At 44.8% G+C, this 26,189-nt stretch overlaps 1 protein-coding gene across 2 annotated transcripts in view; it reads right to left on the bottom strand.

The window, feature by feature from the left end:
- Positions 1 to 20,461, bottom strand: part of LOC140494757 (hepatocyte growth factor activator) — an 88,759-nt gene extending 68,298 nt beyond the window's left edge. Inside the window, exons 1-3 of one of the 2 annotated variants that reach the window (XM_072594328.1) lie at positions 20,339 to 20,461; positions 10,684 to 10,780; positions 5,667 to 5,763 (exon numbers count right to left, since the gene is read on the bottom strand). In XM_072594328.1, coding sequence (XP_072450429.1) covers positions 5,667 to 5,763; positions 10,684 to 10,780; positions 20,339 to 20,401 — 257 coding nt within the window. In that variant the 5' untranslated portion in view covers positions 20,402 to 20,461. The remainder of the gene's footprint in view (positions 1 to 5,666; positions 5,764 to 10,683; positions 10,781 to 20,338) is intronic. The other variant, XM_072594337.1, reaches the window with a different exon arrangement.
- Positions 20,462 to 26,189: the final 5,728 nt, after the last annotated feature.

Genomic DNA, 26,189 nt, shown 5'->3' with positions numbered 1-26,189 from the left:
AGCATTTAAATGCCCAGAGGGTAGTTAAGAGTCCCAGTCTGGTGTTAGATTTGAGCCAGATTTCCTTCCCTGAAGGGCATTAGTGAATCAGACAGGCTTTTCCCAACAATTGACAACCATGGTACCATTCCAGATATTTCCATTAAATTCAAATTCTGCTATCTGCCATGGCAGGATTTGAACCTGGGTCCCCAGCAGATTACCTTTGTTGTGGTTCTGTTCGCCGAGCTGGGAATTTGTGTTGCAGACGTTTCGTCCCCTGTCTAGGTGACATCCTCAGCGCTTGGGAGCCTCCTGTGAAGCGCTTCTGTGATGTTTCCTCCGGCATTTATAGTGGTCTGCAGTTTTGTCTTAAGCTTCCCTTTGCCTCCATATTCAATCCATCAAGTCCTGAATGGGATTTGTTGGTCCCATTTTTTATCACAGAAGCGCTTCGCAGGAGGCTCCCAAGCACTGAGGATGTCACCTAGACAGGGGACGAAACGTCTGCAACACAAATTCCCAGCTCGGCGAACAGAACCACAACAACGAGCACCCGAGCTACACATCTTCTCACAAACTTTGAAGATTACCTTTGTCTCTGGATCAATAGTCCAGTGATAATTGCACTAAGCCATTGCCTTCCTTGTCATGCACATTCTGAAACTGAACTACCATTAGCTCAGATCTTTCAGTATAGGAGTTGGAACGTCATACTGAGATTGTACAGGACATTGCTGAGGCCGCTTCTGGAGTACTGTGTCCAGTTCTGGTTGCCCTGTTATAGGAAAGAAATTATTAAACTGGAAAGGGCTCAGAAAATATTTATCAGGATGTTACCAGTAATGGAGGGCTTGAATTATAAGGAGAGGTTGGACAGGGTGGGACTTTTTTCACTGGAGCATAGGAGGTTCAGGGGTGACCTTATAAAGGTTTATAAAATTGTGTTTTAGATTACTTACAGTGTGGAAACAGGCCCTTCGGCCCAACAAGTCCACAATGCGCCACCGAAGCACAACCCACCCAGACCCATTCCCCGACATTTACCCCTTCACCTAACACTACGGGCAATTTAGCATGGCCAATTCACCTAACCTGCACAACTTTGGATTGTGGGAGGAAATCGGAGCACCCAGAGGAAACCCTCACAGACACGGGGAAGAATGTGCAAACTCCACACAGTCAGTCACCTGAGGTGGGAACTGAACCCAGGTCTCTGGTGCTGGGAGGCAGCAGTGCTAACCACTGTGCCACCGTGCCACCCAGCATAGAGGCATAGAAAAGGTGAATAGTAAATGTCTTTTCCTTAGGGTTGGGGATTTCAAGACCAGGGGCCATTTTTAAGGTGAGAGGAGAAAGATTTTAAAAAGACATGCGGGGCAATTCTTTTTACATAGAGAGTGGTTCATGTGTGGGATGAATTTCCAGAGCAAGTGGTGAATGCGGGCACAGTTACAATATTTAAGAGACATTTGGATAAGTACATCAATAAGAAATGTTAGGAGGGATATTGCCCAAGTGGAGGCAGCTGGGACTAGTTTAGTTCAGGATTATGTTCGGCATGGACTGATTGGACCAAAGTGTCTGTTTCCATGCTGTATGACTCTATGGCAATATTAAGTCAGGTGGAAGAGGGTAGATCTCATAGATTGGCCTAAAGGAAAAGAGAAAGATTCGAGAAGCAAAAAGTCTTAGATAAGGAATTCCAGAGTTTAAGGCTTTCCTGCTAAAGCATTGTCAGTAACAGTGCTGCACATATAATCACAGACATATGGGAGGGAAAATCTGGGGAATGTAGGTATCTCAGAGGACAGTGGACCTAGAGGAGGTTACAGTGATAGAAAGTGGGGGGGGGGGGGGGAGCGGGGGGAGGCCATGGAGGGATTTGAAAACAAAATGAGAGTTTTAAGCACTGCTAATAGAGGTTGTTACGATGGAGGCTGGAAGAGTGCACTGTTCTCTAGTCCCTCAACTCCATGGAACCCAACACAAAATGAAAAATAGTTTTCCCCATAATTGAGCCACCCAATTAACTAACTCAACAACCAGATTCCATTAACAAGTACAATTATCAAAACAAAATGCATTCAAGGGGGATGTGATTACTAGTTAATATACTGTTGGGAATACACTTCTTAGAAGTCCACCTTGAAAAACTAGAGGAATTTGAACTAATTGGATAATTTATGTGTTGATAAAGGTATTACAATATGATTTACTGGAAACTAAACCCCAAAATTTAATGTATGCAGCAAGTTACTCGCTTTCACAGGAAATCAAGCAGCGCTGGGGAAAGAGCCAAGCAAAGCTCTCAAGGAGTTAAGAAATGGGGTTTATTTCTTCAATTATTGGAAAAGTAGCAATCACATTAATAGAGAAGTCAATAATGAGGGACAAGAGTTTTAAGGGAAGGAGCAGGATATTTAGAGGGGATTTGAGGAAACAATTTCTCTCTCAGAGATAGCTGCGTATCTAGAACTCACTGCTTAAAATGGTGGTTGATCAAGAACCCTCAAGAAATTTAAGAATCATTTAGATGAACACCTGAATTGCCATTGCATGTAAGGCCAAATGCTAGAAATTGAGGTTAGAACAGATGGATGTTTGATGACGAGTAGAGACAAAAGGGGCTGAAGGACCTCTTTCCATGCTTTAAAAACATTGTGTCTCTAAATATATGGCTTGGAAAAGACTTGAGAGGATTTATCTTTTCTGTCCTCTTAAGAGACTGTACTCTCAATTCTCAAAGACTTGAATCAGAACACAAAGTTTATCATTAATCTACAGCTGTCAACAATTCAGCATCATCAACAGGAAATCCAATGGGTATGAGGAGCCATCAGATCCTATCCTTTATTTCCAGATCCTGGGCCAACAAGGTCTTTTTTTCCCATTTGCCTTTCATCTTTTTTAAACCATCAGCTCTGTGTTTTTGCATTGTGTGAGTGTGTCTATGTGTGAAATTAAGGGAATAATTTTCATTCTGGATCATGGCTTAGCTGGTAAGAATATGTTTCATTTATAATAAAACACATTATTTTGATTTCATTAAAGAAGCCTAGTAAACATTTCTTTTATTCTGGAAAGTAGTACAAAAAGAGAAGTTATGAGTCATTTTGTTAATTGAATCATGCTTATCTGGAGAGATGATAGCCTAGTGTTAAATCAGAGACCCAGGTAACTTTGTGGGAACCCAGGTTTGAATCCTGTCATGGCAATTTTAAAAAGTCTGTAATTAAGAGTCTAATGATAACCATGAATCCATTGCTGGGAAAAACCCATCTGGTTCACTAATGTCCTTTAGGGAAGGAAACTGCCATCCTTACCTGGCCTGGCTTACATGTGACTCCAGGCCCACAGCAATTCACGCTTCACTACCCTCTGGGAAACAAATGCTGCCTAACCAGCAATGCACACATCCCGAGAATGAATAAAGAAGAAACAAATACTTCTGAGGTGATTTGAGGAAAATGTCTTTTCACCCAGAGGGTGGTGGGAATCTGCCTGGGAGGCAGGAACCTTAAAGAAGTACTTGGATGAGCACTTGAAATGTCATAAGGTGATGAGCTGAGTGCTGGAAAGTAGGATTAGTGTAGATAGGTCGAAGCAGATCTGATGAGCTGAAGGGTCTCCCTGTGCTGTATAATTCTATGACTAATGGCATGGTTAGTTGATTATTGTGATTTGATTATCAATTCAGTCCTTCCCATAACAGTCACAGCAATATATTGTCAGGAACATAAATGTTTATCCTCTAAATAATCCAAAACACATACAGTGTACACACACATCTGTCTGCAGTTCTGAAGTAACTTAAAAACACTTTTTGGCAGCTGGGGTTACTCTTGAAGGAAAAGCAGATAAAATGTAGAATACTCAGAAGTCTGTTGTTCAGTCCTTGCTCAGGAAATGCAACATTGAGAAATTTATTCATTCACTTTCACAGAAGAACAATCAAATTTCACCACGAACTACAAGGGGAATAGGAGAGATGAGCTGGGCAGGCCTTCCTCACAGCTTTCACATTCCTCCACCTGATACCAGACACCAAAGCACTCTCCATCCAGTCACTGTTCAAAACAGCCCTGTCTTGTTGACAAGATGGTAAAGTAGGCATAGCAATACCTCAACCTCCACAGAAGGCTAAGGAAATTTGGCATAAAGACCCTTACAAATTTTTATAGATACACCATAAATAAGCATCCTACTTAGATGCATCACAGCGTGATTTGGCAACCGCTCCTCTCAGGACCAAAAGACACAACAGAGAGTTGTGAACACAGCCCAGTCCATCACACAAACCAGCCTTCCATCCACTAACTCCATCTATACTTCCTGCTGCCTCGGGAAAGCAACCAACATCATCAAAGGCCTCTCCAACACAGATTATACCCTCTTCTATTCAGCAGAGGATATAAAAGTTTATATACGCATATGAACAGATTCAAGAACAGCTTCTTCCCCGCCATTATCAGACTTTTAAATGAACCTCTTTAATATTAATGTTGCTCTCTCTCTCTGCACCTTCGCAGCAGCTGAAACATTGTACTTCACACTCTGTTCTGTTACCCTGATGCACTAGTATAGTCTCATCTGCCTGTAAAGCATGTTAGACAACACTTTTCACTGTACCTCGGTACACATGACAGTAATGAATCAAATCAAATCAAATTATCAGGGGTCTCTCACAGAACAAGAGTTAGCATTCATCTTATGATTCTTAAGAAGCCTTCTTTAAAAAAAATCTCAAATGTCGACAGTGACCTATCAATGATTTCTTTCAAATAAACCACATCCCGGTTCTCTACAAAACTTGACATAAATACATTTTTCCACAATTCTTCAAAACTTAAGTCTACAGAAGGATTAAATATGGAGAATCTTCATAACAGAATCATTAAGGTGATGGGTGATGGGTGACTAGGATTTGCTGTAAATAAGGTCACAGGGAGTGAACCAACAGCATGGGGAGGAGCCATGAAAATATCCACTTACTTCTGGTCATTGTTTCTAAGTTGTAAATGGTCATATGCGAGAGCAATGAAGCTCCATTCCTTTTCACAGTAAAAGTCAAAACCTTCTACATTTGTATTCTTGTCTAATCCATTTGTTGTCCACCTTATTCACGGTGGACCTCAGAATTCTGATGGTTTTTGTGCCTCTGAAGATGAGACCCAAATACAACCCCTCCGCTCTAGAAACAATCACTGGCTCTCTGAAGGGATTCCAATCACTCTTTGCTCCAAATCAGACAGGAAAGCTGATCTGGGAGAAAGTGGGAAATATGGCCATGAGTCACCTCAGCTGATTGGTGTCTGAGCGGGCTCTGTGAGGTGTAGGAGTCACTCGATGAATTCACCTGATGAGTGTCTGAACCCCTGGCCAAGAGGATCAATCCAAGATGTTGAATTTACCAGGATTCAGCTTCACAACGTGTTTAGGAAGGTGGCTTAAACCTACGGCATCTGTCAACCTCCCCCCTGCTGGGAATGCGATTGGAAATCGGAAAAGGGAAGGATTGGAGCTGAAGTGTGAGGCGCTCCAGGGTTCAATAGCTCGCCAACACTCACTGCCTGGACCCATGCTCTAAAAGGATGGTCAGCTCTTGGTTATTTTAGTTATTTAGATTCTAATTGTGGGAGCTGAATGGACAAAGGCAGTCGGTTATGGAGGGAACTCTCACTCACCATTTCCTATTGGTCATTCTGTGCGGTATACAGGTACGATGCAGCTTGCTCGCAAACCGGAAGGGAAACACGCAAGGCCAGCCATTATCTGTGAACACTGAGCAGGTTAGATTGGTATTAGTCTGGTTATCACTAACTAATCCCTACAGAGTCCAGTGCTGAGGCTCTTCATGAAACACTGCCAGCCAAAGACACAAGAGCGTAGGAAATAGGGATGGGAGGAGGCCATTCAGCCCCTTGAACCTGTACCCACTAATCTACCAGCTGATCTTTACCCTCAATGACATTGATCTTTATATTTGTTGACATTGTTAATAGCTATCTTATTTTATGAAGGGTCTCATTATCCCCCTGAGGGAACAAATAAAATAGCCTTATCCCTGTTTTAAAGAATGGCACATGGCTCTAAATTAGATTAGATTAGATTACTTACAGTGTGGAAACAGGCCCTTCGGCCCAACAAGTCTACACCGCCCCGCCGAAGCGCAACCCACCCATACCCCTACATCTACCCCTTACCTAACACTACAGGCAATTTAGCATGGCCAATTCACCTGACCTGCACATCTTTGGACTGTGGGAGGAAACTGGAGCACCCAGAGGAAACCCACGCAGACACGGGGAGAATGTGCAAACTCCACACAGACAGTCGCCTGAGGCGGGAAATGAACCCGGGTCTCTGGCGCTGTGAGGCAGCAGTGCTAACCACTGTGCCACCGAGCCGCCCAGGTTTCCTCCCACAAGAGGAAACAACCACTCCATATTCACCCTCTAAAGACTGCTCAGGACCTTAAATGATTCAAACAAGTCATCTTTAAATTCTTCCAATCTCCAACCTCTTCGCCTGTGCCATGTCTTCGAAATAGTTATCCAATTAGTCCCATCCCCATACTTTGTCCCTGCCATCGCTTTACCATTTCAAATATGCCTCTGATTCTCTGCTTCCACCAGCCTATCAGGGAGTGAGTGCCAAATCAAATAACTTGCTGCATAAGACTATTCTTCGCATCTCCCTCCAGTTGTTTTGCTGATTATCTGCTATCTCTGGTTACTGACTCTCCTGTCACAGGAAGCGATTTCTCCTTATTTACTCAGAAGTGCTGTCAGCATGAACAAGGTGGACCGAAGGGCCTGTTTCTGTGTTGTCTGTCTCCATGGTTCCTAGCAGTCAGGGCTATGGAACAGAATTGAGTTGTCTGGAAGTCAGTGAGAATGGAAGTTCAAAGGTAGAGGCTGCAGCAAGGGTCAGGGACAAGTACACGATTGTGGCATGGTGGTAATATTAATGATCTAGTAATCCAGAGATACCCAGGCCCCTCTCCAAGTCACTCACCATCCTCACCTTTCATTCACCGTCACTGGGTCAGAATCCTGGAATTCTCTCCCTAATGATGCGGGTCACTTACAACTCAACAATATCAAGGGACACATAGCATTGGATAAAACGATAAAGGGGAGGCTTATGGCAGGTATTGAGGACTCAAGACGGCAGAAAACCTAGAGGAGTACAGAATGTACAGGGGGAAACTTATAAAGGAAATCCTTTGAGGAAAAGGTGGGGGGAACTGATGTATTGACGGAAAAGTTAAAAAAAAATCCTAAGACATTAAGGATAAAGGGATAACAAGGGAAAGACTCAGCTCTTTAAGGACCACTAGTTATTTGCGCATGGAGAGAGAGGATGTAATTAGGGTTCTAATGAATACTTTGTGTTGGTGTTCTGTGGCGAGAGGAAAAAATCTGGGAATAGAAATCAAAGAGAAGGTCTGTGATACAGTTAAAGACATTGGTATATCCAGAGTGGAGGCTCTGAGTGGTCTGGCAAGGTTAGAAGTAGAAAAATCTCCAAGGTCACATGAAATGTATCCCATATTGTTGAGTGAGGCAAGGGAAGAAATATCTGGTCACAGGAAAGATGCCAGAGGACTGGAGCACAGTCAATGTGGCGCCGATATGCAAGAAGAGAGCAAGGTATAAACCAGGAAACTACAGACCAGTCAGTCAAACCTCAGTGATAGGGAAACTATTGGAAGCAATTCTGAGGGGCAGAATTAATCTGCATTTGGACAGGTAGGGTCTAATGAAGAACAGTCAGCATGGTTTTGTTAAGTGAAGGTGATTACATTTTTTGAAGAAGTGACCAGAGCAATGCATCTGATGTAGTCTACTTGGACTTCAGCAAGACATTTGATAAGGTCCTGCGTAGTAGACAAAAAGTGAAGGTTAGAGCCCATGGGAAATTTAGCAAAGCAGATCCAGAATTGGCTGAGTAACAGGAAGAGATGGTCAAAGGATGTTTTTTGTGACCAGAAGCATGTGTCCAGTGGGATCCCATGGGAATCAGCATTAGGGACCTTTACTGTTTGTGGTACATATTAATGATTAGATTTGAATTTAGAAGGTTTGAGCAGTAAGTTTGCTGATGATACAAAAGATTGGTGGGGTGGTAAATGGTGAGGAGAATAGCCTTAGAGTATGGGAGGATATAGATGTTCTGGTTAGATGGGCTGATCAACGGCAAATGGAATTCAATCTGGATTAATATAAGGTGATGCACTTGGGCTGGACAAACAAGGCAAGGGAATTCATGATGAACAGTAGCACCCTGGGAAACACCGAGAATCAAAGGAACCTTGGTGTGCATGTACCTCAGTCCCTTAAGGTAGCAGGACAGTTAGATAAAATGGTTAAAGAGTCATGTAGAATGCTTGCCTTTACTAGCTGAGGCTAAGAGGTTTAAGAGCAGGGAGGTGATGCTGAATCTGTATAACAATATTGGTTGGACCACAGCCAGAGGATTGTGTGCAGTTCTGGAAAGCACATTAGTGGAGGGATGTGATTGCACTGGAGAGGTTGCAGAGGCAATTTACCAGGATGTCAAACCAAAAGAGAAAATTCTGGAAAATCTCAGCAGGTCTGGCAGCATCTGTAAGGAGAGAAAAGAGCTGACGTTTTGAGTCTAACTGACCCTTTGTCAACCAGACAACGTTACACACATTTGCTTGAGCTATTATCTGTCTGGGTGTTGGTGACTCACTTCCTCCTGAACGTATTGTGTCTTGCTTTGACAAAGGGTCAGTTAGACTCGAAACATCAGCTCTTTTCTCTCCTTACAGGTGCTGTCAGACCTGCTGAGATTTTCCAGCATTTTCTCTTTTGGTTTCAGATTCCAGCATCCGCAGTAATTTGCCTTTACCAGGATGTCACCTGGGCTGGAGTGTTTATGCAAAGAGATTGGACAGACTGAGGTTGTGTGCCTTAGAGTGGAGGAGATTGAGAGAGGACGTCATTGAGACGTATAAAGTTATGAGGGGCATAGATACGGTGGATAGGAAGAAGCTGTTCTCCTTGGTGGAGGGATCAATGACTGGGAGATGTAGGTTTAAGGAAAGGGGCAGAAGATTTAGAGGGGTTGTGGCAAATTTGTTTTTCACCCAGAGGATGGTGGGGTGCTGCCTGTGAGGCCTAGTAGAGGCAGAAGCTCTTGGAATATTGAAGAAGTATTTAGATGTGCACTTGTGATGCCGAGACACACAAGGAAATGGGCTGAGTGCTGGAAAATGGGAATAGAATACTTTGAAAGTTGTTTTTGATTGGCACAGATTTGATGAGCCAAAGAGCCTTTTTGTGTCTTGTAAACTTCTATTACTCTATGGCTGCAATGGTTCGAGGAGAAAGCTCACTACCAACTTCTCCAGGGTAATGAGGGATGGGTAATAAATGCTGGCCAGCCAGCAAGACCCACATTACATCGGCAAGTCAAAAAGAGACTGAGGGATGAGCTAGAGTGGTCATTGACGATGGGGCTGATCTTGTGGTGCAGTACCTGCAGTGGCAGAGTGGTCAGAATGGGAGAGATTCCTGCTCAGTCATGTGGTCAGAGAACATTGAGCCTCTGTCACCACTATCCCTAGCTCTAGGCTACGTGGTGGTAAAAGTGTGTGTGGGCCCAGGATCCTGATCTTCCTGAGAGAACTGTAAACATCCACCACCCACTGAAGTGACTGGTATCACCAGCAGAGGGAGCCCTATGCTTTCTGTCTCTCATCAGTGAGTTGAGAGATTAAGGATCAATGTGTGAGGAAATTTCACCTTCCATGGGTGATTCTTTCAAGTTTCTGTCACTTCAATGACACCATTACATTGCCAACTAGACAACATTACACATATTTGCCTGAGCAATTATCTGTCTGGGTGTTGGTGACTCACTTCCTCCTGAACATATTGAATTTTGTACTGGTCTCTTCCCCTTTTAATCTCACCGGAAAGCTACCCCAATCTCGCTTCAAACTGGAATCGACTGATCACTTGAGTGGTCAAAAGGAAGATTATCAACCAGCCAGTAGTCTGTGGGATCCAGTGGTTAGAATATGACAGGGTTTTAGATCAGATCAAATTGCCATAAGCTTAACACCATCATTACAGAGATAGATGGCTGGTGTTGGTTTAACCTGTCACCACACCTCAGGCAAGGGGAGAGGTTGAGATGGAGAGTCCTTCATGGTAACCTCAGCTGGTGATGGGATTGAACCCACGTTGACTATGTCACACTGCCTCACGAACCAGTCATCCTGAGCTAAACCAATTCCACAAGGTTTTCAGATTCTGTATTGTGGATTCCTGTGATTATAACAGGGTTTGTAGATGCACTGAGTGACACTGTATGATAGTGACCTCAGATCTGAAAGCCCCAGCACCCCTTCATTGTTTTTCTGTAGACACAGAGCGAGATTTCCACTACCCCGGCTGTAGAGCTGCCTCTTGATGCCACCTAAGAGCGACTTGGTTGCATTTAAAGGTTGTACTCCCTTGATCTGGATTTATTTTTATACACTCCTGGGTTCGATGCTTTCTGAGCTGAGTGATCGTTTACTCCACACAGTTACTCCCCAGTTTGGGTTCTGTCCAGCTGAAGCGTTATTCCCCTCCACCCACAGGCCCCACCATCCTCCTCCCTGCTGGAGGCAGCAGGTGCAATCACATTTACATTTCTGAACGACGAGACCCAAACTTTTACCTTGGCGTGGGTGTTGCAGGGGATGAGGTGGCTCTCGCTGCTCATCGCCGTGCCTGGGAATCCCTGACTTTAATCTCCAGGCTGAGTCTGAAGGAGACTGTGAATCCAAACGGAAAAAGCATTAACTGCAGTGCTACCACCCTTAAAGGGTTAAGTCACTATAGTCCCAGACAGAGAGAGAGAACTGGTGGTGACTTTAACCTGAGAGTCCCTATGCCTCAGGCGAGGGGAGACATTGAGAAGGAGAGTCCTTTATGGTAATGTTAGTCAGTGCTGCGGGAATTGAACCTAGGCTTGAGGCATCTCTTTACGTTACAAACAAACTATTCAGCCAACTGAGCTAACCCAATGCCAAATCTCTTCGACTGTATTTTTTTTCCCTTTATAGGTTGGGGGTGGCATTGGCTGTCACCTATTCCCAATTGCCCTTGAACTGATTGGTTTTCAGAGGGCAGTTAAGAGCCAACCACTTTGTCTGTGGGTCAGGAGACACGTGTAGGCCAGACCCAGGTAAGGATGGCAGATTTCCTAAAAGGCAGTGGGTTTTTATGACAATTGACATGTGATAGCCATTAGGCCACTTTTAATTCTGGAATATTACTTTCACCATTTTCCAAGATGGGATTCGAACCAAGGTATCTGGCATATTAGCCTGGATATCAGAATTACTAAACTAATGACATTACTATCACATCATTATCTCCCTATTTTCTAACCCCTTCATCCAGTGAACTGGTCAGAACAGACTCTAAAGAGGATAAAATGTTTTTATAGGAGATGAATCATGGACATAGCTTTCAGCCCATATCCACCATCAAGTCATGAATATGATGGAATACTCCCTATTTTCCTGGATGGATGCAGCTCCAGCAACACTTAAGAAGCTTGACACTATCCAGGACAAAGCAGCTCGTGGTTTAAGAAGGTGGCTTACCACTATATTCCAAGAAATTTAGGAACAGGCGATAAATTCTGGAAAATTCTGGAAGAGCTCTTTAGGAGAGCATTAAATGAGCCCTTCAGGACATCAATTGGCTCAACGGTGGGCTGGTAATGGTGAGCATCACCCCGATGTCATGGCACTGTTCCTGGTTTGGGAGGGGGGGGGGTTTAAAATTTCCACACCCAATTACATATTTTCACTCTGGATTCCTTGTTATCTTTTTCCAATACAATTCTAAACTTTATGATACTGTAAAACAAAGAACTGCAGATGCTGGAAAGCTGAAACCAAAACAGAAATTGCTGGAGGTCCTTTGGACAGAGAAACAGAGTTAACATTTTGAGTCCAATGACGCTTCTTCAGAATTCATAGCAAAGAAGCATGACTGGACCCGAAACATTAACTCTGTTTCTCTCTCCACAGAGACTGCCAGACCTGCTGAGTTTCTCCAGCAACGGTTTGTAATATGCTCAATGTTCTTGAGCCACTTACGCAAAACATTGTCCAGGCTCAGGACCCTTTCTCACTGGGCCAGAGATACCCTCTCCCGGAGAATTTCTCTGAACATACATCTGAAGCTTTCCCTATCTACCCCCTAGGGGCTGCTTCAGATAGTTAACATTCCACTAATGCAACATCTCTTTTGTTGGATGATTGACCGAGTACTCTGCCAATCGAGATGGTCAATCCTGCTCCGCGGATGCTGCCTGACTGGCTGTGCTTTTCCAGCACCACACTCTCGACTCTGATCCCCAGCATTTGCAGTCCTCACTGATTCCGAGTTGACTTTAACCTTCAGACTCAGAGCAGCCAATCTGGCGCAGACCATCCTCATGAAAAGGCCACTGATTGCTGTCACTCTGACTAACTGGCAATCACTGGCCCATTAGGAGACGTCAGTATCCATGGTACATCCCTTTCTTTCTTACCTGCCTCAGAATCCTGGGTGGCTCTGTCAGACAGTCTGCTCTGCTGCTCAGTTTAATGTTGCTGCAAATGGTTCTTCCACCATGATCACACTCCCCAACCCCCTGCCTGGGCCTACTCCATAGCTCCTCCACACAGTGAGTCTGAGAGAGGCTCCACAAGTGAGTGAATCAGGGAAAGAGAGACTGAGGAAGTCAGCATTTTCAGAAAGAGTGTGAGGATGAGTGAGTGAGTATGAAGCGACAGTGAGTGAGTCAGTGTGAGTGAGTGAGAGAGGGAAAGTGAGCGAGTGAGAGAGGGAAAGTGAGTGAGTGAGAGAGGGAAAGTGAGTGAGTGAGAGAGGGAAAGTGACTGAGAGAGAGAAAGTGAGTGAGTGAGAGAGGGAAAGTGAGTGAGTGAGAGAGGGAAAGTGAGCGAGTGAGAGAGGGAAAGTGAGTGAGAGAGGGAAAGTGAGTGAGTGAGAGAGGGAAAGTGAGTGAGTGAGAGAGGGAAAGTGAGTGAGAGAGGGAAAGTGAGTGAGTGAGAGAGGGAAAGTGAGCGAGTGAGAGAGGGAAAGTGAGCGAGTGAGAGAGGGAAAGTGAGTGAGTGAGAGAGGGAAAGTGAGTGAGAGAGGGAAAGTGAGTGAGTGAGAGAGGGAAAGTGAGTGAGTGAGGGAAAGTGAGTGAGTGAGAGAGGGAAAGTGAGTGAGTGAGAGAGGGAAAGTGAGTGAGAGAGGGAAAGTGAGCGAGTGAGAGAGGGAAAGTGAGTGAGAGAGGGAAAGTGAGTGAGTGAGAGAGGGAAAGTGAGTGAGTGAGAGAGGGAAAGTGAGTGAGAGAGAGAAAGTGAGTGAGTGAGAGAGGGAAAGTGAGTGAGAGAGGGAAAGTGAGTGAGAGAGAGAAAGTGAGTGAGTGAGAGAGGGAAAGTGACTGAGAGAGGGAAAGTGAGTGAGTGAGAGAGGGAAAGTGAGTGAGAGAGGGAAAGTGAGTGAGTGAGAGAGGGAAAGTGAGTGAGAGAAAGTGAGTGAGAGAGGGAAAGTGAGTGAGAGAGAGAGGGAAAGTGACTGAGAGAGGGAAAGTGAGTGAGTGAGAGAGGGAAAGTGAGTGAGAGAGGGAAAGTGAGTGAGTGAGAGAGGGAAAGTGAGTGAGAGAAAGTGAGTGAGTGAGGGAGGGAAAGTGACTGAGAGAGGGAAAGTGGGTGAGTGTAAAAGAAGGCGTAAGGAAGTGAGTATTTTGAGAGTGAGTGAGAAAGAGTGTGCAAGAGAGTGTGAAAAAATGAGTATTTTCAGAGAGCGTGGGCGAGAGAGGGTGCAAGAGTCTGTGAATATTTGAGAGAGAGTGAGTGAGTGAGTGTGCAAGACAATGTGAGGGTATGAGTATTTGAGAGAGTAAATGAGAGATTGAGTGGAAGAGAATGTGGTGTTTGAGAAAGAATGAGAGAGTAAGTTTGAGAACATGAAGGAGTAAGTATTTGAGTGAGAGTAAATGAGAGAGTGCGTGTGGAAGGAAGTGTGAGTATTTGAGAGAGAGTGAGTGAGAGTGTGAAAGAGTGTGAGGGAGTAAGTATTTTGACAGAGTGTGAGTGAGAGTATAAGTGAGATCACAGCGGGTCAGACAACATCCACGGAGAGAGCGCAGTAAATTGCTCCTATAATTGAGAGTGCATGGGTGGGAGCCAGGCTGTGAGTAAGTGACTGAGTGTTATTTGACACCAACACTTGCTCACAATCTAAACTTGCAGCTCTACCAGCTCCTCCAAACAGATCACAAGGTGGAAAACATCTGGGAAGTACTGAGTGAGTGGAATGAGTGGAGCAGAGCTGTGTGATTTGATACATTTCAGTTTGGAGAATAAGGAGACAATGTAAAATGATGGACAATGATGGTATGGTCGTTTAGTGGTTATCGCAGCTTCCTCACAGCACCAGGGACCCAGGTTTGATTCCTCCCCAGGGTGACTGCTTGTGTGAAGTTTGCACATTCTCCCTGTGTCTGTTTGGGTTTCCTCCGGGTACTCTGGTTTCCTTCCATAATGCAAAGATGTGCAGATTAGGTGGATTGGCCATACTACATTGCCCCATGGTGTCTGGGAATGTGTGCATTAGGAGGTTTAGCCATGAGAAATGCTGGATTATAATTTCGGGGGTGGGGGTGAGTGAGATGCTGGTTGGATGATAGGTGTGGACTCGATGTGCTGAATGGCCTGTTTCCATGCTGTAGGGATGCTATTAAAATTCTAAAGGACCAGAAAAAACTAAGAATGTATTTCTATAAACGGTGGGGCAGGTTTTGAAAATGGTTTTCAAGTGGGTCATCTTATGAAGAAAGGTGGGACAGATTTGTGCCTGTTTTCACTGGAACAGTGATGGGTGATGTGATCAAAGTGTGTAAGATCCTGAATGGTTTTGGTGAGGTGGATGTGGAAAAGATGGCTGCTCTTGCAGGTTACCCTGGAACTGTGGGTCACCTTTCAGGACCGAGCCGAGGAGAACTCTTTTCTGTCAGAGGGTTTTGTGACTCTGCCTCAGAAGTCAGTGGAGGCAGGATCATTAAATATTTTTCAGGCGGAGATAGATAGAATTTTGTTGGGGCAGGGAGATCAAGGATTATCGAGATTACATGGGTATGTGGAGTTTTGAAAAATAAACAGATCAATCACAATCTTAATGGATGGTACAGCAGGTTTGAGAGACCAAACGATTATTCTCTTATTCTGTATTTTCTTTTGCTCATAAAAACACAACAGATCCTAGACTTTATATACTGCATGGCCTGACATGGTTTTGCAAAGGTAAAGGCGCCATAGACTAACTAGACTATAGGCTGCTCTCTCAGGTTTCACCTGAGGGTCACCACGCCTCAGATAAAAGGAGACGTTCAGAAGGAGGATCCTCCATCATAACCTCAGCTGCTGCAGGACTGGAGCCCATCCTATTGGCAACACTCTTCGACGTAAACCAGCTGTCCAGCCAACTGAGCTAACTGACCCCAGAATATTGCAAACGTTGCCACAGTTTCTGTTTCTGGCTCTCAAGAACTTTCCTGCCGGTTGGCTGATTTCCACTGAGTTATTTCCCTACAGCTGACAGCCAATGCTTATTCAATTTGATTTGATTTGATTTATTATTGTCATGTACCAAGATACAGTGAAACGTTCGGTTTTGTGTGCTATCCAGTCAAATCATACCTTACATAAGTACATCAGGATAATAGAACAGAATGCAGAATACAGTATTACAGCTACAGATAATTTGCAGAGAGAGATCAACACTAAGATATGAGAGGTACGTTTATAAGTCTGATTACAACAGGGAAGAAGCTGTTCTTAAATCTTTAATAGCCGTATCTTCTCTTGAACCTCATACAGGATGTTGCTAAGGCCTTTTCTGGTGTACTGTGTCCAGTCCTTGTTATAGGAAGGATGTTATTAAGTTGGAGAGGTTTCAGAAAAGATTTACCAAGACGTTGTCAGGAATGGAGAGACTGGATAGGCTTGGACTTTTTTCACTTATAAAATAACGAGGAGTGTAGATAAGGTAAATGATTGATGTCATTTCCCTAAGGTTGGGAATTTCAAAACTCGGGAGCATAATTTTAAAGTGAGAGAAGAAAGATTAAAAAAGACATGAGGGAACAGTTTTTTTTTACACAGAGAAAGGTTCATGTGCAGAGTAAACTTCCAGAGGAAATGGTGGATGTGGGTACAGTTACATTTAAAAGACATTTGAATAAGTACATGAATAAGAAATATTTGGAAGGATTTGGGCTAGGAGCAGGCAGGTGGGACTAGTTTAGTTTGGGATTATTTTCGGCATGGACTGATTGTACTGAAGAGTCTGTTTCCGTGCTGGATGTCTCCATGACGTTTCATCTTAAGATAACTTTGCTCTTCATTCCATCAATCCTTTTGGTACAAGTTCCATTAATGCATGTTGGATGAACCAATAATACCAGAGCCAAAGTTGGCAGGGTTTAATTCTTAAGTAACAATAACTTTGCTAATATTAGATATGGTGATACAGTTGCCTTGCTCCTGAATTCAGAATGCAGATGACAGTGAGTTCAAATCCCAACACAAGCATTTGAATTAAGCTTCAGAAAATTCTGGAAATAGAAAATTGGCGCCAGTACAAGTAACCACAAAGCTGTCAGGTTGCAGTAAACTCCCAGCTGGTTGAATAGGTGTGTTTTAGGGAAATAGACTCGCAGTCCTTACCTGAGCAGGCCTTATTGTGTTTCCAGGAGAAAGTGAGGACTGCAGATGCTGGAGTACCAGAGTTTAGTAATGTGGTGCTGGAAAAACACAGCAGGCCAGGCAGCATCCGAGGAGCAGGAGAATCAACGTTTCGGGCATAAGCCCTTCTTCAGGAATGAGGGTGGTGTGCCAAGCGGGCTGAGATAAAAGGTAGGGGGGAGGGAATTTGGGGGAGGGGCGCTGGGAATACAATAGGTGGAAGGAGGTGAGGGTGAGGGTGATAGGCTGGAGAGGGGGTGGGGGCGGAGAGGTCGGGAAGAAGATTGCAGGTCAAGAGGGCGGTATTGAATCCGAGGGTTGGGACTGAGATAAGGTGGGGGGAGGGGAAATGAGGAAGCTGGAGAAATCTACATTCATCCCATGTGGATGGAGGGTTCCTAGGCGGAGGATGAGGCGCTCTTCCTCCAGGTGTCGTGTGACCAGGTCTGGCGATGGAGGAGGCCATGGACCTGCATGTCATTGGCAGAGTGGGAGGGGGAGCGAAAGTGTTCAGCCTCAGGGCGGTTGAGTTGGTCAGTGCGGGTGTCCCAGAGGTGTTCCCTGAAACGTTCTGCAGATAGGCAGCCTGTCTCCCCAACGTATTGTGTTTCCAGCCTCACAACATTATGTTTGACTCCTACATGCCTCTGAAATGACTTGGCAGGCTGCTGCTTAGTATCAAAATTACAAGGCAGCAGCAGGACAGAATATAGCAAGGTGATGCCACTCACAACCACCTCCCTCTCGCCACACCCCAAAGCCCCTTCTGCCATTTCTGATTTCCCATCTGACCTTCTGTCTGGTCGCCATTTCACTACACTATTCCCATAAATCCCAATCGTTGTGTAACAGAGTCAAAGAGATATACAGCACGGAAACAGACTCTTCGGTCCAACCTGTCCATGCCGTCCCAGATAGCCCAACCAAATTTAGTCTCACCTGCCAGCACCGGGCCCATATCCCTCCAAACCCTTCCTATTCATATACCCATCCAAATGCCTTTTAAATGTTGTAATTGTACTAGCCTCCACCACATCCTCTGGCAGCTCATTCCATACATGTACTACCCTCTGCGTGAAAAATTGGCCCGTTAGGTCTCTTTTATACCTTTCCCCTCCTACCCTAAACCTATGCCATATGGAAGGCCTTTATTTCAAAGGTAATGTAGTGTAAAGGTAGAGATGGTTTACTAAATCTGTCTAAGGCACTTATCAGAACACAGCTGGAATACTGTGTACAGTTTTGAGTCCCTTATCTAAAGAAAGGCTTTCTGCTTAAGCAGTGCAATGAGGTTCAACTGTGGGTGAATACTGAATTCCTCCTCTGTCTCAAGCTTCCAAACAGGTCCAGCCTGCCAGCCAAAAAGTTGACATCGAATTATGTCCAAAGAAGGTTCACTCGGCTGATACTGGGTACAAAGGGACTGTCTTATGAGGAGGGTTTGAGTAGGTTGGGCCTGTACTCATTGGAGTTTAGAAGAATGAGAAGCGACCTTATTGAAACTAATACGATTCTTAGGGAACTTGATAGGGTCAATGCAGAAAGGTTGTTTCCACTTGGGGTAGAGTCTAGAACTGGAGGGTGTCATGTCAGAATAAGGGTTCACCCAATTAAGACAGAGATGGGGAGGAATTTCTTGTTTGAGAGGGAAGTGAATCTGTGGAATTTTTAACCGCAGAGGGTTGTGGAGGCTAAATCAAGATTAGAGTGGTGCTGGAAAAGCACAGCAGGTCAGGCAGCATCCGAGGAGCAGGAAGATCGACGTTTTGGGCAGGATGAAGAGCTCCTGTCTAAAACGTTGAATTTCCTGCTCCTCGGATGCTGCCTGACCTGCTGTGCTTTTCCAGAACTACTCTAATCTTGACTCTAATCTCCAGCATCTGCAGTCCTCACTTTTGCCCCATTGTGGAGGCTGAGTCATTAAGTATCTTCAAAGCTGAGATGGGCAGATTATTAGTGGGCGGCACGGTGGCACAGTGGTTAGCACTGCTGCCTCACAGCGCCAGAGACCCGGGTTCAATTCCCGCCTCAGGCGACTGACTGTGTGGAGTTTGCACGTTCTCCCCATGTCTGCGTGGGTTTCCTCCGGGTGCTCCGGTTTCCTCCCACAGTCCAAAAGATGTGCAGGTCAGGTGAATTGGTCATGCTAAATTGCCCGTAGTGTTAGGTAAGGGGTAGATGTAGATGTAGGGGTAGGGGTATGGGTGGGTTACGCTTCGGCGGGGCGGTGTGGACTTGTTGGGCCGAAGGGCCTGTTTCCACACTGTAAGTAATCTAATCTTAGGGGGAATCAAAGGTGATGGGGAAAGTGGAGATGTGGATTGTCAGAACATCCATGTGAAGCAGCCCTGAAGGGTTGAATGGTCCACTTCTGCTCCTTCATCTCCTCATGATCTTACAGTCATTAAATATCTAGGAAATGTAGACTTGAAGTTGAAGAAGAAATATAGTCTTCTCAAGGCAACCAAAGATAAGCAATAAATGCAAAATTCAATAGGTCTAATAAAACAAAATAACTGTAAAATCTGTGTTGAATCATTTGAACTGACAGTACATCAGCTCTGTCTATTCTAACCCTTCCCCAGCCTACTGCAGCAATAGTTCTGTGATTCATCCAGCCTCAGTAGCCGTGTGTGATAACCCTGTCCACACTCCGTCCCCGGAGTGAAAGGAACCTTCCAATCTCTCCCATTATCCGTTATTTCCTGACCTTGCCTCACAAAGAAACTCTCTCGGATATAATGTCAAAGATCAAACAGCACAGACTCGATGGGGTGAATGTCATCTTCCGTACGGTATGATTCGATGATGATTCTATGAAAAAGGGCAGGTTCCAGCTCTCCTAGCTACTATTTATCCTTCACATGTGCACTTCACACAATCACTGAATTGTTACGGTGCTGAAGTAGGCCATTCAGCCCATCGTGCCCCACCACCCGATTCTCTTACCTAATGCCAATCTCCTGTCTTTTCCCCCAATCCCTGCACACCATTTCTATTCAGATAATCATTCAATGCCCTCTTGGGCCAGCCTCCTCCATGGTTCCAGGCAAATGGAAATACACACAGCACCCTGTCATTTCTTACAATTAGAAAAACAGAGAATAGGCGCTGGGGTAGGCCATTCGGCCCTCTGAAGGCTGCTCCACCACTCATTATGATCATGGCTGGTCATCCAGCTCAACAGCCTGTTGCTACTCTCCCCCACCTTTTGTGGGTTTTGCTGTTATTTCCATAGAATCCTGACAGTGTGGAAGCAGGCCATTTGGTCCATTGAGTCCACATCGATCCTTTGGAGGGCATTCCCCTACCCTACCCGTGTAATCCTATATTTCCCATGGACAATCCACCAAACCTACACATCTTTGAACTGTGGGAGGAAACCCACATGGACACGTGAACAATGTACAACTCCACACAGACAGTCACCCGAGGGTGGAATCAAACCCAGGTCCTTGGCACTGTGAGGCAGCAGTGCTACCCATGACAGTAAAGCCCTGGGTAAAATTCAGAAGCTATGAAGGGTTGTTATATCAATGTACAATTTTTCAAACAAGAGACTAAAGATGAACATACCTTTTGCGTCAGCCCACCTGCAAGACAGCACCAAGATAGAATAATTGAATATTGTGCTAACATGGCGTCCTAGGCACATTCAAACCTTAACTCCGTCACTCGGATAGTATTGAGATAGTGCCAGGTCACTTCCTGACCACAGAGTGGGTCAGGTGACATTTTGAAAACCATTCTGCTCCTTTGACCCTGCAGTGATCACAGCCCTTAGGGAAGAGGGATCATGTATCCAGGTCTCGCATATCTTCATTGATCATTAACCAAACAGTTACCAAACCGACGGAAAGCAACATCAGAATTTCAACAACAACGAGAAAACAATCCCATTAAAACGAACACCTGAATCAACAAGGGAAGAAGCTTCTGGAAACCCTGCGATTTGTCTGGTGACACATTAACAGTGACACAGCGTATTTAGATAGCTCTGCAATGTCAGAAAACTTCCCAAAAGGTTTGACGGAGGAGGAAATAAAAGTCAGTAAAATCAATAAAATAGCTGCTCAGGGAATGGGGAGACCACAGTGTAATGGTAATAACATCCGTGGATTGGTAAGTCAGAGACCTGGACTAAAACCCCTCAGGATATAGATTCAAACCCCAGCATGGAACTTAAAGACAAAAATAGAAGTTGCTGGAAAAGCTCAGCATATCTGGCAGCATCTGTGGATGAAAATCAAAGTTAACATTTCAACTCCAGTGACCCTTCATCAGAACCTGTGGAACTTAAATTCAGTGAAGAAACAAAATTGGGAAAATGCTTCAGTAATGGTAAGCAGAAAACTGTTATTGATTCCCAATTTAAAAGTATGGTTCACTGTTGTCCTTCAGGGAAGGAAATCTGCCATCCTTGTTTGGTCTGGCCTACATGTGACTCCAGACCTGCAGCAAGTGGTTGCCTGAAATGTTCTTGACTGTGAACTGTGCTCTGAACACTGAACTGAACTGTTTGGCCAACCGAGTCATATATCAGTAGCAACTGAGGATGAGCACGTAAACCTAGCCTTGCCACCAAGATCCATAAACGAAGTAAGAATCAGAAGAAAAATGAGAATTATGAAGGGTTTCTGATTCATCGATGAAAGAGCTGGATAGTAAAGAGAGCCTTTAAGTGGAAGTGGGAGGTTGCTTCCCCATACAGCTTCACAGAATCACTTGGTCCATTTCACTTAAGGACGTCAGTGCAAGGCTGAAGCACAAGGAGCACATTACTGCTAGACTGGGTCTGCTCCTGTAACCCAACACCTTCCTCCTTACTGTCAACCAGCTGGCCAATTTTTGTATCATCCGCAAGCTTAGTTAGCATCCTCTTTCCCTGAAATTCTCATCTACACGGTCTCCCAGCTTGGCACGATACACTTAACACACAACACCCATTCAAGTCATCCAGCTGGGCAGACAATGCCAAAAGGTGACTCCCTTTGGTTCCACCTCAGACCGAAGAATATTTTTTGATGAGATCGACCGACAGTCCATTTTACTGGATGTCACCGAGCAAACCAGATTGATCGTGTGTGAGTCCAGTGGTCCAGTCAGCCCAACCCCAAGACCAACAACGAGGGAGGGGTACCCTTGACGAGATGAAGGCAGAGGTCTCACTGGTGTAGGGCAAGATAAGGCAGACTCCACAAAGACATCATGTAACTACCAAAACAAGGGAACACCACCAGCTTCTCCCAGAGACTCTGGGTCCAATTTGTCCAGGTTTTTGGGGACATTACCTGCACATCTCTTCCCAATGAATAACAGAAAAACTGGGTCCGAGCACTTGTCTCTCATACAGTGGCTCAGCGGTTAGCACTGCTGCCTCACAGCACCAGGGAAACAGGCTTAATCCTACCCTCAGTCTACTGTCCGTGTGGCGGTTGCATGTTCTCCCCATATCTGCATGGGTTCCTCTGGATACTCCGGTTTCCTCCCACAGTACAAAGATGTGCAGATTAGGCAGATTGGTGATGCTAAATTGCCCATAGTGTCCAGGGATGTGGAGGCTAGGTGAATTAACCATGAGAAATGCAGGATTACAGGGATAGGGGAGTGAGGTCCAGGTGAGATGCTTTTCAGAGGGTCAGTGTGGACTTGATGGGCTGAATGGCCTGCATCCACCCTGTAGGGATTCTATAATTCTACTCACTTGGTGAAAAATGATTTCTCTTGCATCCTATTGTAGGTAAGCCCATTGCTGCTCCTTCAGTGAACGAGTGATATTCAACACAGAGGAGTACTGGTTCATCAGCCGAAGGAGGGCAGTACATGGTAACCAGCAGGAGGTTTCCTTGTCCAGATTTAACCTGAAGCCATGAGACTTTAGGGGGTCTGGAGTCAATGTTGACGACTCCCGGGACAACTCCCACATGACTGTACACCACTGTGGCACCACATCGTGCTGGTGGGATGGGGCCTATACCAGGATTGTAATGGTGGTGTCTGGGACATTGTAAGGTATGATTCTGTGAGTATGACAATGTCAGGATGTTAAAATCTTCGAGGAGAAAGTGAGGACTGCAGATGCTGGAGTTTATTGTAGAGGGAAGAAGACAGCTTCTTCAAGGAAGGCATCCTTGCAAGAGGATTCTACTTTCCTGAAGAAGGGCTCATGCCCGAAACGTCGATTCTCCTGCTCCTTGGATGCTGCCTGACCTGCTGCGCTTGTCCAGCAACACATTTTCAGCAATGTCAGGATGTTGCTTGACTAGTTTATGAGACAGCTGTCCCAATTTTGGCACTGGGCCCCAGATGTTAGTGAGGAGACCTTTGCAGGGTCAATAGGATTGTTTCTGCTGTTGTTGTTTCTGGTGCTGAGATCAATGCCAGTTTGTTCATCCAGTTTCATTTCTTTAATGAGACTTTCTCTGATTGTCACAACTGAGTGGCTTGCTAGACCATTTAAGAGGGAAGTTAAGAGACAACCACATTGCAGTGAGTCTGGAGTCACATGAAGGATAGACCAGGTGAGGACAGGAGTTTCCTTCCCTCAAGGATATTAGTGAACCAGATGGGTTTTTACTGTAATCAAAAACAGTTTCATGATCATCAGTAGATTCTGAATTCCAGATTTTTTAATTGAACTTAAATTCTACCACCAAATCTGCCGTGGCAGGATTAAAACCTTGTGCCAAGAACATTACCTGGGTCTCCTAGATTACTAGGAGAAAGCGAGGACTGCAGATGCTGGAGATCAGAGCTGAAAATGTGTTGCTGGAAAAGCACAGCAGGTCAGGCAGCATCCAAGGAGCAGGAGAATCGACGGTTCGGGCATGAGCCCTTCTCCTGGATTACTAGTCTAGCGACAACCCCACTTGACCATCACCTCCCATCTTTACAACCTTTCGTATCTTGCCTGATGATTCTATACCCTGGAATATTAAGTTGTCAGTCCTGTTCCTCCCTTAACCATGTCTCAGTGATAGCAATGATGTCAAATTTGATGTATTAATCAACACCCTCAGCTAATCTGCTCACTCACCAGACTCCTTCTAATAAAATAAACACTGTCCACCCCTTCAAAACTCTCTTGTATTTTCACTGTATTCACTCTGCCTGCCAGATAGACTGACTATGCTTTACTTTGATATTTGTGCATCATGTCCTATTGTCCTTTACCCCATAACCCTGCCAAATTACTATTAATATACTAACCGAGTGGAGGAATGAAAGTTACTATTTTGAAGCACTGCTGACTGACAGTGTGGATGCTGAAAGGCTGTTTTACCTGCTGGAGAGTCTAAAATTAAAGATTATCATCTTGGGATAGAAGGTCAAAGACTCCCTTTCGGTCTGTCAAGTCCACACCAAGCCTCCAAAGAGCATCCCACCCACATTTCCCATGGCCAATACACCTCACCTGCACATCTTTGGACTGTGGGAAGATACCACTGCACCCAAAGGGAATCCACACAGATACAGAGAGAATGTGCAAACTCGACATAGATCGTCATGCAAGGCTGGAATCAAACCCAGGTCCCTGGTACTGTGAGGCAGCAGTGCTAACCACTAAGTGACCATGCTGCCTCTAGGTAGTAGAGTTCCAGGTTTGGAACATGCTGATGGAGGAGCCTCAGTGAGCTACTGTAGGTCATCCTGTAAATGGTGCACACCACTACCACAGTGGTGAAGGGAATGAATGTTGAAGGTGGTGGATGAGGTGCCGGTAAAGCATTTTTTTTTTATTATTCATTCACTGCGCCAGCATTTATTGACAAACCACTAGCCGCCCCTGAGAAGGTGATGATGAACTGCTCCCCTCAACTGCTGCAGTCTGTTTGGTGTAGCTACATTCACAATGCCTTTAGGGAGGGAACTGCAGGATTTTGACACAGTGAGACTGAGGGAACAGCAATATATTTCCAAGGCAGGATGGTGAGTGGCTTGGAGCTTGCAGGGGGGTGGTGTTCCCATGTATCTGCTGCTCTTGTCTTCTAAATGTAGAGGTCTTGGTTATAGGTTTGCTCGCTGATTTAGAAGGTTAATTTTCTGAAGTTTTGTCACCATACTAGGTAACATCATCAGTGCACCTCCAGATGAAGCACTGATGGCATAGCCTGATTTCTATTACGTGTTTAGGTTTCCTTGGGCTTATGATGTCATTTCCTGCAGTGACATCATTTCCTGTTCTTTTTCTCAGAGGGGTGGTAAATGGAGTCCAAGTCAATATGTTTGTTGATTGAGTTCTAGTTGGAATGCCATGTTTCTAGGAATTTTTGTGCGTCTCTTTGTTTGGCTCGTCCAAGGATGGATGTGTTGTCCCAGCCGAAGTGATGTCCTTCCTTATCTGTATGTAAGGATACTAGTGAGAGTGGGTCATGTCTTTTTGTGGCTAGTTGATGTTCATTTATCCTGGTGGCTAGTTTTCTGCCTGTTTGTCCAATGTAGTGTTTGTTACAGTTCTTGCAAGGTATTTTGCTTGTCTGTATAGGGTCTTTCAAGTTCATTAGCTGCTGTTTTAGTGTGTTGGTGGGTTTGCATGCCACCATGATGCCAAGAGGTCTGAGTAGTCTGGCAGTCACTTCCAAGATGTCTTTGATGTAGGGGAGAGTGGCTAGAGTTTCTGGGTGTGTTTTGTCTGCTTGTTGGGGTTTGTTGCTGAGAAATCGTTGGATTGTGATCATTGGGTACCCGTTCTTTTGAATACACTGTATAGGTAATTTTCCTCTGCATGTGTGGTTCCTCTGTGCTGCATGTGTGGTGGCTTGTTGAAATTAGCTGCTCTCCCCTACATCAAAGACATCCCGAAAATGAATGCCAGACTACTCAGACCTTTTGGCATCATGGTAGCCCACAAACCCAGGAAATAGCATCACAAGCCCAATGAAACCCAAACATATAAACAGAAAGCAGGCCATGCTACCAGTGCTTCATCCAGAGGTGCACTGACGTTGTAACCTAGTATGGTGATGAAATGTCTGAAGGTGAACCTTCCAGCTCAGTGAGCAAATCTACATCCAGAACATCAACCTGAGCTATAAATCTTCTTAAAACTTGTGAGTTACTGAAGTGCACATTGTAGATAGTCTACTGCTGCTACTGAACTTAAATGGTGGACGGAGTGGGTATTTGTGGTTAGGGGCAGCAATCAAGTGGGCTACATTATCCTGGATGGTGTCAAGGATCTTGAATATTGTTGGAGCTGCACCCATCCAGGACAAAGCAGCAATTTGATGTTTCAGCTGCAAATTCCAGAACTTCCTACAGAAACGTCTTTAACTTTCCAACTCTCATTCCTCAGGATCCTTCTCAAAATCAAAACCTTCTCTCCAGCTTTGGGGACTTCACTGTAGTAGACACTGTAGAAATATAAATTGTTGCTTTTGTTTTGGATATCAGGTATCTTCACATGGTAAAATGTTACAAGGCACAG

Source organism: Chiloscyllium punctatum, chromosome 2, assembly GCF_047496795.1.
Source record: "Chiloscyllium punctatum isolate Juve2018m chromosome 2, sChiPun1.3, whole genome shotgun sequence".
In the NCBI taxonomy this organism is placed as follows: Eukaryota; Metazoa; Chordata; class Chondrichthyes; order Orectolobiformes; family Hemiscylliidae; genus Chiloscyllium; species Chiloscyllium punctatum.
This window is presented reverse-complemented; position numbering and strand designations above follow the sequence as displayed.